Here is a 17,010-nt window from a genome sequence, read left to right as displayed (position 1 = left end):
CCCTTGACCCCGCGGGGGACCGGCAGACCCTTGACTCTTTGGCTTCATAGTTACCCCGAGGATCTGATATTTATTTAAGTTTGATGAACTCTTCCTCACCAAACAGCAGAATTTTCCATCTGTGCTCATGGACCCCGATTCTCAAAGAGTCCCCCCAAAGGGCAGTTGACACGCATGTCTGTGGGTTGGGTTACACCGAACAAGCCGGATCTTCTTGGCTTCCTGGGAGGGAAGAGACTTGGGGCTGTCAATGCCCAGGGGACTTCAGCCCGTTTCCTTCCAGGCTCATTTCCAGGGCAGAAGGCCTGCCATCTTTTTGGATTTCGCTTCTCCATGAATAGAAGGGGCGGCGGCTTCCACTATGGGCTCTCTGGTCTCGAGAGATGGGAGTGGCTGCCAGCAGCATGAAGAGGCGGGTCAGGACGCTTGGCCAGGTTGCCCACGGCCCTCTTCTCCATCACAGCTTTCTGCACCTACCTGACGTTTTTAATCTGGGGTCAACAGGGGGTTAGCAAGCAGGTGTCCCACGTCAAGTTCTGTCCTGCTTTGGGGGGAGGCGAGAGCAAGGCCAAGCTGGCCGTGTCCCCACTCCACGAAGTGAACGCTCTTTGCCTTTAATAAACCAGAAGCCCTTGCCACGTCCCAGGAGATGCCTCCTGGCCCCGGATCTGGAAGAATCAAAAAGCAAACGAGGCTGAGCTGGGAAGTGCTCATGTGTATTTATTTCACAAAGGGGGAGATGATCACCGGTAAGAAGCCACCAAATGAGACACTGTGAACCCCAAACTGGGCAGGTATGGGGTCTGGTTCTGGGCAGGGCTTGGCTGGACAGCATGAGGGAGACACATGGGAACTGGCAGACGGTCACCCTTCCATCTGGGGCGCCAGCCCTGTCACATCCTGCTGGCCAACCCACCCCCCGCAAGCTTCTCAGCATCCTTGACCTGGTCTGGGCTGGCAGTAATGCGACAAGTCCAAGGCCACACCTCTACGTCTGCTCTACCGTGCACTCAGATGCACACGCCCAGACACACGCACCATGCACGCACGCACAGGCAGCAGCACACTCGCCCCACCAGGCACACACACTCATACGCATGCACACTCGTCCATATATTAACTCTGATTTATAAGTGCACCCTAACCAGAGGGCAATCAGAAAGAAGTTATGACTCTTCAGAGGGGACTCGACTGCCTTCTTCCCTGTCAGCTGGCAGAGCACAGGGAGACACGCGAGCATCCTCCAGGGTCCTGGCCCCCTATGCTGTGCTGACGTCAGTCCTTAACCTCCAGATGGGGGCTGCTTGCTCTCCCCGCTGCGGTAGCCACTGTGAGTCTGGGCTCCCCGGCCCCTGGGCAGGCAGAGCAGAATGGGCCCGGCTCCAGCCTGGGGGCCCTCACAGCTGAGACCACCACACGTGCTCTCTGGCTCCCTGCTGACGACATACATGGAAGAGCTGGTCCAGGCACATAGGATCCTAGTGCCCAGGTGACCGTGGAAGCAACAGCTCCTTCCAGGTCATCTCGGGGGTGGGGTCCAGAAAAGTCCAAGGCCACCTGCTGGAAAGGTTTGGGGGCTGGCGATCTTGGGCTGTGAACAGGCGTCTGGGCAGAAGCAACCCGGGGGACACTGAGTCTCAGGGCCTCGCTGCCTCCTCAGAGGAGGGGGAGCTAGGCTGTGGCCCAGAACCCACCCCCCCTCCACTTTGTTGAGGGCTCGGGTGGAATTCAGAAGCTGCTGCTGCTGCTACGAGAGATGAGAAAAAGGAGGGGCCCCCGCCTGTCCCAGTCCTGCAAGTGGATGAGAAGAAGAACAGGAGGAGATGTGATGTCACTCCTCGGTACCAGGTCCGTATCCAGGCTGCACAATACACGGCTCCTGTGCTCCCAGAGAAGGGTCAGGGAGCTCTGCCAGGGTGCGTGAGCCTCAGGCAGCTGGATGCCTGATGGAGAGGCAGTGTCTCCATCTGGGCCCCAGGCTGCCCTGGAGAAGCCCCGGGAGGCCCACTGAGCACCTGCCGACTCCGTGCTGTTTCTCTCCCAGCGTGGCTGGTCCAGAGGATGCAGACCCTGTCCCGGGGGCCAGGCTCCGAGGGCCCCAGCTCCTTCCACTACTTGATGAAGTTCTTAATCGTCCACCTCTGTCCCGTGCAGCTGCGGAGGATGAGGTCGATGCCAGCCAGGCCTCGGTTCTCCACCTCCAGGCAGCGCCCTGTGCCCTTGTTGATGACGGCGCCATTCTGGGAGCACGTGGGGGTGAGAGGGAGAAGAGACAGATAGAGAAGGAGACAGAGAGATCAAGACGGAAAGACAGAGACAGAGACGGGAACAGAGAGACAGAGAGACAGGAACAAAGAAACAGAGAGAGACAGAGACAAGGATGGAGAGACAGAGAGAAACAGAGATAGAAACAGAGAGAGACAGATACAAAGAGACAGGGAGAGACAGAGATACAGAGACAGGGAGAGGGGGAGGGGGGGAGAGAGAGAGAGAAAGAGAGAGAGAGAGAGAGAGAGAGACTTAACCACCATAGTGCCCGGCACATGGCCCCTCTTGGGGAACAAGCCCACCAAAATTCTGTGCCCAGGGGGGAGGGATCGTTGGGGCTTTGGGCCTTCTCTGGAAACCCTAAAGTCAGAAAATAAATAAGCTTCGCCAAGTCTGAGTGGCTGAACCAGGTGAAAGCATTGGTAGGGGATGGTGTCGGGATGGGGGACTGCCCAGGATAGTCTCAATCTGACTTTCTCCATCCCTCTGGCATTTAGAAGATTCCAGAGAAATCACCCCGAACTCCCTCTCGAGATGTAGCAGAGCCCAGCCCAGCCTAGCGCTGCTGCAGGGATCCTGAAGGCTGTCTCACGGGGAAAGGCCCCAGTGATTCCACCTGAACACGTGCAGCAGTCCACGTGCCTAGCCTTGAGCTGGGAGCCCTTGGGTTGCACTTTGCTGGCCGCCCTTCCCAGGGGAGCTTGCAGCATCCTCACGTGCTCTGGGCTGCCAGGCCTGTCCGTGGAGCACTTACCTGGATGAAGTTCCAGCGCTTGTACAGACTGCTCTTGACCTTGTCGCAGTCCAGGAGCTGGGGCAGACGACTCTTGGAGTTGTCCACCAGGCAGCGGGTGTCAGGGAGGAGCGTGGTGGTCCCCAGGGCTCCCAGGTGCAGGAAGCCCTCCTTGGTGTAGCGGGCCAGCTGGAGAGAGAGCAGAGCGGCAGGGCCACGGAAGGTAGAGGTGAGACCACGAGGGACACATGGGTCACCCAGGACTTTGTCCATGCTGCAGTCCCGGCCACCTTCACAGGCCTGTCACACATCCACACACACACCCAACTCACAGGGGCACCCTGTCCAGGAAGCCCACAGCTTGCTAAGCCTGGATACAGATTCCCTGGGCCACTCCCTGATTTCCTTCTAAGCATGTCCTCGGTCAATGTTTCAGGAGTCTGGCCTTCTGTTCAACAACGCAGGGAGCAGGAATAAGTGAAAAAGCGGGACATCTGATTTCTAAAGCTTGGCTCTGCTTCCAGCTGGCTGGGCCACCTTGAACAAGTCAATTAACCTCTCTGAGCATCCGTTTCCTCCTCATTTGTAAACCGGGATTAATTAAATCTACCCTGCTGCAAAAGGGCCCAAAGAATCAGTTCACTGAAGAAGAAACGTGCATATGAAAAAGCATTCAACCTCCTAGGTATTAAAATAAATCAAAAATCAAAACAATGAGACACCACGTTTTAAAAAAAGAGATTATTTATATTTTGTCAAGGTGAGCCTAAGATGGGCTGGAGGGAGGGTAAATTACTACCTTTCAAAAAGGAATTGCAAAATATAAGCAGTGTGCTTTTAAAATGTTTCTCTCCTTTGACCCAATAAATCTACTTTAAAAAATCTTGGGAGGGCTCCCCTGGTGGCGCAGTGGTTGAGAGTCCACCTGCTGATGCCGGGGACACGGGTTCGTGCCCCGGTCCGGGAAGATCCCACATGCCACGGAGCGGCTGGGCCCATAAGCCATGGCCGCTGAGCCTGTGCGTCCGGAGCCTGTGCTCCGCAACAGGAGAGGCCACAACAGTGAGAGGCCCACATACCGCAAAAGAAAAAAAAAAATCTTGGGAATTCCCTGGTGGTCCTGTGGTTAGGACTCCACACTTTCACTGCCGAGGGTCCAGGTTCAGTCCCTGGTGGAGGAACTAAGATCCCTTCGTAAGCCATGAGGTGTGGCCAAAGAAAAGAAAAAAGAAAAAAAAAAATCTATCCCAAGAAAATAATTAGAACTGTGAACAAAAGTTTATGTAGTGGGGTGGGGAGGAGGGGGAATTGGATGAGGGCAGCTAAAAGGTACAAACTTCCACTTATAATATAAATAAGTACTACGGATGTAATGTACAGCATGATAAATATAATTAACACTGGTGTATGTTATATATGAAAGTTAAGACAGTAAATCCTAAGAGTTCTCATCACAAGAAAAAAAATTTCTTTCTGTTTAATTTTGTACCCAGGAGAGATGATGGATGTTCACTAAACTTACTGTGATTATCATTTCATGATGTATGGAAGTCAAATCATTATGCTGTGCACCTTAAACTTATATAGTGCTGTACGTCAGTTATATCAATAAAACTGGAAGAAAAGAGTTTATGTACAGGGTATTTATTGCAATGTTATTTCTAATGATGAAAAGGCAGAAACACCCTAAATGCACAACCCCGTCCTGGTGCTTGCTCCATGCTCTATGTACTGCAACAAATGTTAGGTAGCATTGGGTAGACTCCCAAAACGGCCACATCTTTCTATGCACCCTGGGCAATATGACTTTGCTGCAATTTCTATTAGGAAGTGGAGTCTGTTTCCTCATCCTTGAATACTGGTTGGCTTTGTGACTTGCTTTGGCCAACAGAATGTAGCAGAAAGGGGGATGCGTCTGTTGGTGGTATACACCTTGCATATTTCCACCCTCCTGGAACCCTACCGCCACCATGGCAGTAAGTCCAGGATGGCCTGCTAAAGGATGATAGCCACGTGGTCCAAACAACCAGCCAGTCAACCACCAGACAAGTGGATGAGGTCATGGTAGATCAGGCAGCCCTCAGCCGAGCTGCTGGCTGATGGGAGATGCGTGAACGAGTCCAACCCAAGTCATCTGAGGCTGGTCCAGATTACAGAACCATCCAGATGACCCATAGACTTGTAAGCAATTATAAATAAATGCATATTGTTTTATGCCACTAAGTTTTGGGGTAGTTGTTATGCAGCAATAGCTATCTGATACACAGATGATATTGCCTGACAATCCTTCTCACAACTAGTTGTGAGTCCATACTAGTTTGGTGCCTTGGCCTCTCCTGACTGCCCATGTTGTTTAAAACCCTGTATTCCAACTTTTGAACAAATACATTCACCTGTCTTTCACACTCCTTTGGGGCAGGGATCGTGTCCAGTTTATTTCATTCTTCCTAGGAGACAATCACAGACCAAGGGCTCCGAACATGTTTGTGAATGAGCACATTACAAATGTGATGAACATCGTCATTTACAAAATGCAGCCACAGCTGTTCCTTTAAACTCCACAAACATGCTTTGAAGAGTCCTCTATGTGCCCAGGCTGGGGACAGGCACTAAGAATACAAGGATGGGGCTGTATTCCCACTGAGATGATTCCAGGGCAGGTTGGCGAGAGGCAAGCACAATCTTCATGTTCATTCCCATAATCCTATGGAGTGGCTAGAGCAGGAGTGATGATCATTATTAATATACAACGGACGCCTAATCCATTACAAAATAATATTACCAGCCAGCATGTATTGGAGGCATACTCTGCCCCATTTCTAAGCATGGTACAGAGAATAAATTATGTAATTTCTACAATAACCTGTGAGGTAGGTGCTATTACCCTTCCCATTTCAAAGAAGAGGAAACAGGCATGAAGACATCTGGTCACCTGGCCGGGTCCTGGCTTTTATCCTTGGGTCTCCAGAGATTTGATGGTTGGCAGCCTTGGTCCAGCAGGTGAGCAGCAGAGGGACCTCCTCTCGGATGCTCCTGGGTTCCTGAGAGCCTGGGCATTTCTGGCCAGGAATGGAGCAGAAAAGTAGCTCTGCCCCAGGACACAAGTGCCTCATCAGGGGATAAGATGCTCTGCAGGGGCTCTCTCTTCTGGTGAAAGCTGCTCAGAAACCCTCTGCTCTGATCCCCAAAGGGAGCCTGCCTGATCCCCTCAGGAACAAGTGACAGGAGTTTATTACATGCCCTTGCGAGAGAGATGTGGTTAACATGTGTTTTAAACCCAAATTAGTTCCAAATCAGAATAACTGTTAGAGGCAAAATGGTAAAAAAAAAAAAAAAAAAAAAAAAAAAAAATCAGAAGCCCTGCCCTATCCCTCCTTCAACAATGTCTCTCTGAATGTGTTTAAATTCATCAAATGCAAAGTGACGAATGACAGCAAGCTGCCTTTATGTTCAGGGGAAAGATATACACAGCTGCTTATTGAAATTATGAATCAATCTATTACCCAGCAGGCACGTGAGCAGTGCTAAGAACATTAATTAACTGAGCATATCTGTGACCCAGATGTTTAAAGAGTGAAGCTAAATGCCACTGAGAGTTAGAAGCTCTCCTTTCTGAAGTCTTTTAGGACATGAAAACAATAAGACCCAGACTTCTGGGACCTGCAAAAGGCCACATATCCAGCTCCAGGTGAGGAGGGCCCGGCGGGATTTCTTTTCTGGGGGAAGGTGGTTTCTCACACCGGGAACCCGTACAAGGAGGCCACAAGAATGGGCTCTGCTGGCCTGGCCAAGGGGCCAGGGTCAGGGGAAAGGTGGTGAGTGCTGAGACCTGACATCCACCAGGTCCCCCAGTTTCCCCAGTCCTGGATTGAGAGCCCATCTAGTCCAGCCCCACCACTCCCCACTCCCTAGTGCTCCTTCTGTAAGGACCTCCGCTCCCCATCCTCTGCATGTCCAACTTGCTTTCCTGCCTCCAGGGCTTTGCTTCAGCTGTTTCCCTGCCTGGAAATGTTAGTTACTGGGCTCCTTCTAGAACTTTCTGACTTCAACTCTCCTAGAGCTCAACACAATTCTCTCCATTCCACAATGTCTCCTTCCATTCTTCCAGCTCCCAGTCACCTCCTCTCCAGTCTTTGGGACAACGTGGATCCATATTCTCTGGTGCCTCCCTTCAAGGCATGGAAGAGTCCCACCTCCTCTGGACCATCCTGTGTGTCCATTCACCAGGGGATGGATGTTTGGACTGTTTCCACTTTGGGGTTATTATAAATTATGCTGTTATGAACAGTCCTGTATAAGTTTTTATGTGAACGTCAATTCTCTTGTTTATACAGTTGACCCTTGAACAACACAGGTTTGAACTAGGCAGGTCCACTTACACATGGATTTTTTTCAAGAAATATGTACTACGTGATTCTCCGTTGGTTCAGTCTGCAGATTCAGAAGCACAGATAAGAAGGGCCAATTTCTCATATATTTCCTCCTAACATCCCCGCTAAGACTCTTCTGGGAACTGAACTGCTGCACTAGGCTTGTAACTGGTCCTCCTCCTTCCAGCCCTTCACAATTTCCATCTGGCCTTCCCAATCCTGCAAATTCAGATTCTATCATTCCCTGCCTCAACCTTCAATGGCTCCCAATGCCCACGGATTTATGAAGAAACTTGTAACCATGATCTTCTACTACAGGCCCCCAACTCACCTTTTGTTCTAACTCTTTGATTCTTGGCTTAGTCTGACAGATGACTTGTTACATACTTGTGTAATATTAATATGTCTTTCCCTGTTACAGATTTTTGTCATTGTTGTTTTAGCACCGCAGCATCCTACCCATTGTTATATAGCACAAGGACCAAGAAAAGCATCTCGCAAAGAGCAAAAGCTCTATAAATATCTTTTGAATTGAATGGGATTATTCTAGATTTGGCTGCTGGGCCCATGAGAAATAAATGTCATTATCCACAACCCTAACGCATTAGGAAAAAACCCTCTGAGCTCAAATACAGTTAATTCTCATTTAGGAGAAAAAGGAATTTTCTATTAGAAATGATCTAAGAGGCATATAAAACTATTAACCCACATTTAACAGCCTTGAGGGAAAACTCAAATATGCAGGTTATAGCCAAATAAACAAAAAACAGCCAAATAATTGTGGAATAACTCTGGAATACGGCAAAATCTATCAGATTGTCAATAAAAACATGGCTTGCAATGGCTTTCATATTAAGGGTCTTTCTTATCACTTTAAAATCAGGCCTAGTGAGGGTAGAAAACCATTGCTAAATGAAAAATGCAGTTTATCCAGCTTCTACCCAGGAGACAGAGAGATGGGTTCTGTTGATTCAAAACTGCTTTGGGGTGAATTTATTTGTTTGTTGCATGGCTGAAGCCACAAGAGTGGTTTCTGGTGACTACGTGTACATGTGTACATTTTAAAAAACAAATAGACTTTCTCCATCACTGTCCAGGGCATGCCAGAACTCCAACTGAATACAGAAAAAAAATATTTCCAACTATATCTCAGAGTGGATGCATAGTGGCTGCCTGGGAGCCGGGGTGGAGAAAAGGAGCAGAAGGAATCTCTCGGGCGGGGGCGGGTGGGGGGGCAGGAATGGAAATGGAATGGAAATGTTCTGTAGTTTGATTGAGCAGGGAGTTCCACAGGGGTGTATCCTGCCAGAACTCCTCAAATTGTACACTTTAAACAGATGCAGTTTATTGTACCGACCTTATACTTCAATAAAGTTGATTTAAAAATCTATCTGGGAGCTTGGAAGGCATGCTATGGAACCAGATACAGTTCCTGCATAGAGAGCCAGCTCCCGGGGGGTGGGATGGTCCCCAGGACCTCTCTCCTCAATCTTCTCCCATCCACCATTATGACCCACCATGCTGGATTCAAGCACGGTGTTTCCAGAAAAGGCACTTGCTACTTGGAATGAATGGGGAGACCTATTTGTGCTACAAAACCTTAGGTTGATTTTCCTGCAGACGGGTCCAGGAGTGGATGGACTGGGGCAGTGTCCCTGGAGGTACGGGAATGGCAGGGTCTGGACCACACAGCTCTGTGGCGAGAGCTGGGGGCCTCTGGGAGAGGAGTCCTGAGGGTGGGGAGCACCAGGAGGAGGGTCGGAAGAGCCAAGTGGGACAGGGGATGGGTGAGCAGTAGAGTCCTGTCCTGCTTCCCAAGGATCAGGAGCAAATTCCTAAGCATGCCTGCCAACCTCACCCTGACTGCTAAATTGGTCAGAGGAGCAAAGACTCTGCTTTTCAAAGAGACAGACGCTATTTTTCAGTAAGCAGATGCATGTCTTTCTTGTCTCTATCTGTGAAACAGGAAGGTAAGATTATACCCTGGTATGGTAGGGAAATGCTGGCAAACATTTTTTTCCCTTTTCAGCTGATCTTAGTTAAATCTGTCTCACCTTCTCATTCTGCCAATTCCAACAGCAGCCTGGCTTTGTGCTGTGTCATCAAAGGAGACAGCATATTATACGGTTAAGGACCCAGACTCTGGAGCCCGTTTAAGGAATCCAAGCTCTGCCACTAAATCAGTTTATAACCCTGGGCCAGTTACTTTGCCTTCTGGAAGTCTGTCTCCTCATCTTCAGAATGGGGATAATTTTAGGATTTATCTCATGGGGTAGTTCTGGAACCAAACAAATTAGTGAGAAGAGGATGCAGTGTACAGTAAACCCTGTGTGTTTGTTACCCTTGTTTCCCCAGACCTCACATACCAGTGGAGAACTGGGGCCTTGCTCCCGCTTCACTACAGATTCCTCTTCCTCCCTCTCGGCTCCCGTGTGGGCTCAAGAGGCCAGCATCTCCCAGCCCTAGTTCCTTCCCGACACTCAGCCACTCCAGGCTTCCCACTGTCTCCAGAACCATTTGCCCAGGGGAGGCTGCCCCAACGGCTTCAGCCATACTGCTGGGCAGCCCAGGACCCTCAGGCAGCTCCCCAGCCCATCAAGCGCCCTTGGGCTGGGTGTGTGCGCTTCTTGGGTTGGACGCCTGACCCCCATCCCCTCCTGCTCTGCTCCTGTCCTTCCCCTCCCCTCCCCCGCTTCCCTTCCCTGGTTTGGTCCAGATCCTACACGCCCTTGCCTGGAATGGGCCACATTCCTGAAAGGGTTGGGCCTTGAATTGGACTATTGATACTCAGCATCCCCAAAGCCACTGTGTGTTCCATGGATGCCTGCCCTGGGGCGTTAGCGCCCATGGCCTCTCTCTTGGACTCTTGCCCCTCCTGCAGTGCCTCTGCAGTGGGGGAAGAAGAGCTCAGCCTGTTTTCTGCTCCTGCCACGTTCCCTGATGTACCCAGGCAAACCATCGGCTAGAAGCCAGCCTAGATCAGCCTGGACCACCCGAAAATTCAGAGTCTTCACAGAGGAGTTAGACGTGGGCCTGGTTATGATGTCCACACGTGAGAGCGGGTGTGAAGATGCTCTGATATGGATCCAGCCCCAGAGATTTAGGATGAGGTTTCCATCATCACTGAACACCCATTATACTCCGGGCCTTGTTCTGGGGGTGTTCATTCGTTCATTGGCAGATGTTATTTAACCCATGACAATGACCCTACAAAAGTCAGGGCACGCCACCCCCCCTTTTTTTTTCCAATGAAGACACTATATTTTTTCCCTCGATTCTAGAAGTCAAAACTCCCACTGGCACGGTGGTTCCTTTCATGCTGCCCATCTCCACCCTCCCAGCTGAGCCCACCAGTGTATCCTGGTGCTTGTCCCAGCCTGAAGCCATCCTGGGCTCACCCCAGGGCCACCACACAGGCTTGGCCAAAGCATCTGGCCCCTTCCCCCTGCCCCAGGAGTTAATAGGCCATTTGTGTGTCCTTCATTCAACATTAAACATTTGTAAGTTGCCCACCATGTGCCACGGCCTCTTCACGTTCCACGGAGAGAACACATCCCCGGAACTCCCCAGAAGAATGCCCTTCCCTGGAGTTTGGAGGCTTCAACATTGTAAGCTATGCTAGGTGAGCTAGAAATTGTAGGTCTTGGAGGGTAAACCTGGGCTGGTGGGTCAGTTGATTTCCATGTCTCTGTTGAGGCGAATTCATAAGTTCCTCTTAGGAAAAAAAAAAGCCTACATTTCTGCTCCAATATCCCATAATTTGATGCAGGGGAAATTATAGTTTTACTCAAATACAGATGACAGACATCTACTTTCTGAGCATTAATTCTCACTGTTCTCTAGATTTGCCACTAATGTTTTAGAAACATAGCTAGTTTCTTTTTGTTTAGTCTTTTATTCCCCTTATTCTGCTTTTAAACATGCTTTCAAGTGCCAGCCCCTCGTAGCCACTTCATCTGTCTTCTCACCTTCCCTCGAAGCCAAGTTTCTGGAAAGTTCTCTGCATCATGTCTCCGCCTCCTCACCTCCCTTTCTCCCCTGCACCCAATCCAGTCTGGCTTCCTCTTACCCACGGGTTTTTTGTTACTGCATTGAACATGCAGTGCAGTCTGGCTACTGGCCCTCTGGGCAGCAGTGTTTGGCTCTGCTCTTCCTTGGTTGGTGTGACACCCACCTTTCTGGTGTCCAGTGCTCTGGCCCCATCACCCACTAAATGTGGAGCCACACTACGGTCTGTCCTAGGACCCCTGGCCTGCTGTCCCCTGGGACGCACCTGGAGCCCTATCAGCCTCTGCAGCTCTGCCCTCAGCACTGGGTTGGAATGTTCAGCTGCCTGGGGAGGACACCATGTTGGGATTCCCAAAGCCCCACCCCCAAACTCACATGGCTCACAACAGAACTCAGCATCCTGGGACCCCAACCTCAGCAAAAGGCACCACGCTCTACTCGTCCAGCCAGGGACTTGAGGGTCACCTTCATCTCCTTATCCCTTTCCTCGACCTCTCAACCATCAACTCCAGCCAACTTGACCTCCTGAACAGCTTTATAAAACTTTTCAAGTTGAAAGAGTTTTAGTCTTACAAAAACTTGCATAAATAGTACAGAGAGGTCCTGTATGCCTAACACCCAGTTTATCCTAAAGTTAACATCTTCCATCATCATGATACAATTAGCAAAGCAAGGGAATTAACATTGGTACAATCCTGTTAACTAATCTACAGACCTCGTGGGAATTTCCCCAGTTTTCCAACTATGTCTGTTTCTTCTTCAGGATCCAATCCTGAATCCACATTGCATTTCATGCTTATGTCTCTTGGTCTCCTTTGACCTGGGATAGCTCCTTGGCTTTCATTTTTTGTTTGTTTTGTTTGTTTGTTTTTTGTAAAAAAAAACTAGTTTTAATCTTGTTTATTTCTATCTTTTGAAGGCTTAGGGGGACCTCAAACATACAAAATCTGGTTAATCATGATCCTTGGTTCACAAACACTGTCATCTTTGGTCTAGGCAGAACTATCTCTTCTCTTCATTTATTTTTTTTTCATTTATTTTTGCAATGACTTTGACACTTTTGAAGAGTACTGGACAGTTATTTTGTAGAATGTCCCTCAATGTGGGCTTGTCTGATGTCTTCTCATGATTAAAATTAAGGTTATAGTTATACATTTTTTAGCAAGAAAACCAGAGGTGATGTTGTGCCCCTTCAGGGCATCAGATAGGGGGTCCGTGGTGTCTTATTACCAGTGACATTAACCTTGATCTTTTGGTTAAGGTGGTGTCTTCTGAGCTTCTCAATTGTAATGTTACTATTTTCCCTTTACAAAGGGAGATAATTTGAAGCTATGCAAATATCTTCTTCTCTAAAAATTTTTATATAACACACTTTTAATTTATTTATACAAATAAAATATATAATATACTAATGATATACACATTACACAATATATGTTCTAAATAGTATTTATAGAACAATTACAGTAACTCTTTATTGAGTATACAGTACTGGTTGATTTGTGTCCAGATAAGGAATAACAATCATTAAAAAAAAAACTTGAGTTATGGGCTTCCCTGGTGGCGCAGTTGTTAAGAATCTGTCTGCCAATGCAGGAGACATGGGTTTGAGCCCTGGTCCGGGAAGATCCCACATGTCACGGAGCAGCTAAGCCCGTGTGCCACAACTACTGAGTCTGCACTCTAGAGCCCATGAGCCACAACTACTGAGCCTGTGTGCCACAACTACTGAAGCCCACATGCCTAGAGCCTGTGCTCCGCAACAAGAGAAGCCACCACAATGAGAAGCCCGCACACCACAACGAAGAGTAGGCCCTGCTCACAGCAAATAAAGAAAGCCCGTGCTCAGCAATGAAGACCCAACGCAGCCAAAAAATATATAAATAAAATAAATAAATAAAAAAAATTGAACTATTACTGTCATGATTGCCATGGTGATTTTCATTTCCCACATCCTTTCTACATTTATGTTTTAAATTTATTTTTGGCTGTTTTGGATCTTCACTGCTGCGCATGGGCTTTCTCTAGTTGCAGCGAGCAGAGGCTACTCTTCCTTGAGGTGCGTGGTCTTCTCACCATGGTGGCTTCTCTTGCTGTGGAGCACAGGCTCTAGACGCGCAGGCTTCAGTAGTTGTGGCACACGGGCTCAGTAGTTGTGGCGCACAAGATTAGTTGCCCTGCGGCATGTGGGATCTTCCCAGAACAGGGATCGAACCCATGTCCCCTGCATTGGCAGGTGGATTCTTAACCACTGCGCCACCAGGGAAGTCCCCCTTCTACATTTTTTAAGTGGACTCTACTGAAAGGAAGAGCTGTCTCTCTCTCACCATTTATTTATTTATATCAGTATGTACTTGTGGACTTTTTAAAAATTATTATATGGATGGCACTCCAATAGTATTGTTATTTATTTTGTTGCTCAATGAGTTCCAGCTTTGGCCATTAGGAACTCTTTCAGGTTGGCTCCTGTGTTCGTTTGACAAGCCACCACCTCCTTTTCTTCTGACATCACAAGATTTTCCTTCTGGAATCATCCAAAATCTGGGCACTAGATGTTTTCATTGCTACCAGGGTTTCATTGCTTCTAGACCCTCTCAGAGCTGGGAAATATATGTATGTATACTAACCTGTGCACACATTTATTTTTTTTCTATATTTTTGACAAACTTATTTCTACATTTCTATATATATAAATATGTTTTATATATGTATATGTGTGCATATATAACATATAAAATAAATTCATGCTGATCCTGCACATTCCAGTCCTATGTCCCAGGATTCAGTCTAACCATCTCTTTTTCCTTGTGTGTACCCTCACCCCAACAGTGAGAAACCTGGTTCTCATTATCCCTACTTTACCTACTTACTTGTTCAATCCTACTCTATGTATAAAGTAGTTTCAGAATTGTTAGCTCAGACCCCTGCAGAAAACAAGCTTACTTACTAGAATACAGTATATGCAGTGGTTCCTTTTTCTTTAACCTTATAGTACCAAGTCAAAATTGTCCAAACAGTTCCAAAGTTACTTAGATTAGTGATGTTCTTCCCCATCCTTCTGTACGGTTACATAATTCATTTATAATCTCATCAGGCTCATTTTTCACCATTGGCATTCCATTTTGGGTCTTGTTCCCCACATTCTAGTTGAATTTATTATTATTTTTGGCCATTTGAAACATCATCGTAGTTCTAAGAGTCAGATGTGTGTATAAAGGGACCCAGAGAGAAGTGTCCCTTCATTCCTTCTGTCCTGCTTCCATTCCCACGTCCTTTCCATCCCATTCTCACCCACCCCCTGTAGGTAACCAATCTCATTAGTTTCTGGTTGGTCCTTCCTGCATCTTTTTTGCACAGATGAGCAGACACAGGGGTTTATTTTTATATTAGCATTTGTCTTAAATAAGGCTTAGCATACTATATGTATTCTTTTCTACTTTGCCTTTTTCACTTAACAGTATGTTAAAATCACTCTGTATTAGTTCATAGCCATTGCCCTTGTTAATTTTCATAGCTGCATACTACTCCATGGTGTGGATGTGCCACAGCTTATTCAACTACTCTCTCCCATGACTAGGCATGAAGGTAGCTTCCAACATTTTGCAACTGCAAACAGTACAGCAAGGTACATCTGGATTTTCATGTTGTTGAAGATGTATCTTCAGAGTAGATTTCTGGAAGTGGGATTGCTGGGATAAAAAGTAAGTGGAAAATTAAGTTGAAGCTTTGTTGGGTGTTACCAAACTCTCCTCCAGAAAGGTGGCACCAGTTTGCATTTCTACCAGCAATCTATGACACTGGCTATTTCTCAAGAACCTTGACAACAGAGTATGTTGTCACAGTAAAAAATTTTTGCAAATATCATGGGTAAGAAATAGAATCTTAGTGTTATTTTACTATGAATTTCCCAATTATGAATGAGTTTAGTAGAAAAGTGGCTTTCCGCTCCGATTCCTCACAGACTTTTCTCTTACAAAGAGGGACTTTTTGTAATACCATTGAGGTTTGTGGAAGAAGGGAGACATATGGTGTGATGTGGAACTCCCATTGGACAGAAGAGCACACAGAAAGGCAATACCTCTCTTAGCATCGCCAGGGAGGAATTCGTTTGGTGAAGGATGTGAAGGGTCATTTCCTGGTTTCCAGTTTTGCTAAGATGCAGGAACCGAAGACCTTCACTAGCCATGTGTGACTCCTGAGCTGAGCTAGCTCCTGGCTCAGCTTGGCAGTGTATCAGGAGCCTCACCCCCAACAAAGCCTGCATGACAAAATATCTGGAGTGCTAGGGTGACCCTCTGGCTGTCCATATGTGCACCAAGTTGAAATCTCCTTTCCTGCTCATGGCCAAATCAACTATTTAAATAGGGGATACTGAGATTGAGCAGATGAGAACTCTCATCCTGTACAAAAAACCTTCTTGCAAGGTGTCTTGTGATTCACCTTCAATATTTGGCTGATTGACATTTACGTTTCCATGGAGGGGCCACAGACTCAGGCATGCAGGAACTTCACAGACATGAATGTAGTCTTTAGGGAGCAGAATCAAGCAGTCAAGATGATTGATCAGAGTCCCTTGAAAGCAGAGTCCGTCACCTGACACTAAGACCCTGAAGCTGTGGAGGAAGCCATGAGCGGTCTGTGCAGGGCCCTCCCAACAGGCGGCTGGTGATGGCAAGGCCATGTCACAGAGCAACCTGGAGAAGGCCTTCATTCACACCTTCTAGAACCAACCTCTGTGCACCTATGGCACCCTCAGTGGTCCACTGCGTGGGTGGAATTCCAGCAAGGTGTCTCATACTTGGCACTCTGGACAACTCTAGCTCCTGAGCCAGGCAGATGGTACAATGAGGACAGTCTAGAACCTTCAGCCACCCACACTTCGGTCTTCCTTTGGCCTCGTCTGATGGAAACCCAGACTCCAGAAGCCCTGCCATCCTGTACCAATGGCCTAAACTCCACTAGCCCTAAACTCTTTAGTGAGAAATAAAATATTGCCTGCCGTATCAGTAAACAAAGGATGTCGCAGTCCTCAGGGATTACAGCCACCTCGACGGTGAGCCCTGAGGGAACTCAGGAAGGAAACAGAATACCTGCCATCTAGCAGTCATCAAACTGCAGCCACCCCAGACGGTGCAGCCTCAGAATGAGAAAACACAGGATACTGGCCCCAGATAGCTGAGGTGCATATCAAAGGAATGATGTCAGTGAGCCCAGACTCTTGCATCTTCACATACATAGAAAAGTGCTAAATTCCGTAACTTGAGAAGTCTAGTTTTCTTTTATTTACAGTAACCTTTTCTTCTGACTACCTGGGGTTGTTGTAAAAACTCCTACATATCCTTGGTTCCCGCCTTCCTCTTTGGAACAGTTTTCTCAGCGTTTATCTGAGAGGCTGTCTCTCGGGCTCGAAGTTCTAAGAATGCCCGCCGAATAAAACATAACTCTCAACTTTTAGGTTGTGCATTTTTTTTCAGTCGACATTAGGATCCACCCTTAATTCTGATCGGCCATGTTCTCAGACCCTCTTCATTTCAAACAAGCAGTGTCTTTGAAAATAATCACTCAGATACCACTGCTCCAAAGAGAAATCAAAACTCTGAACTGAACGGTCAGGGGACAAGACTGTTCAAA

The 17,010-nt window shown here is 47.7% G+C and overlaps 1 protein-coding gene across 1 annotated transcript in view; it reads right to left on the bottom strand.

The window, feature by feature from the left end:
- Positions 1 to 2,111: 2,111 nt before the first annotated feature.
- The window catches only part of GALNT17 (polypeptide N-acetylgalactosaminyltransferase 17), a gene marked incomplete at both ends in the record, with an annotated part of 478,260 nt that continues 463,361 nt past the window's right edge, over positions 2,112 to 17,010 (bottom strand). The window contains 2 exons of the mRNA XM_082645128.1: positions 2,112 to 2,240; positions 3,023 to 3,190. Of these exons, the coding sequence (XP_082501254.1) occupies positions 2,112 to 2,240; positions 3,023 to 3,190 (297 nt within the window). The remainder of the gene's footprint in view (positions 2,241 to 3,022; positions 3,191 to 17,010) is intronic.

Source organism: Mesoplodon mirus, assembly GCF_964341445.2.
Source record: "Mesoplodon mirus genome assembly, chromosome: 15".
In the NCBI taxonomy this organism is placed as follows: Eukaryota; Metazoa; Chordata; class Mammalia; order Artiodactyla; family Ziphiidae; genus Mesoplodon; species Mesoplodon mirus.
The sequence above is the reverse complement of the archived record's forward strand: the minus strand, read 5'-3'. Positions and strand labels throughout refer to the sequence as shown.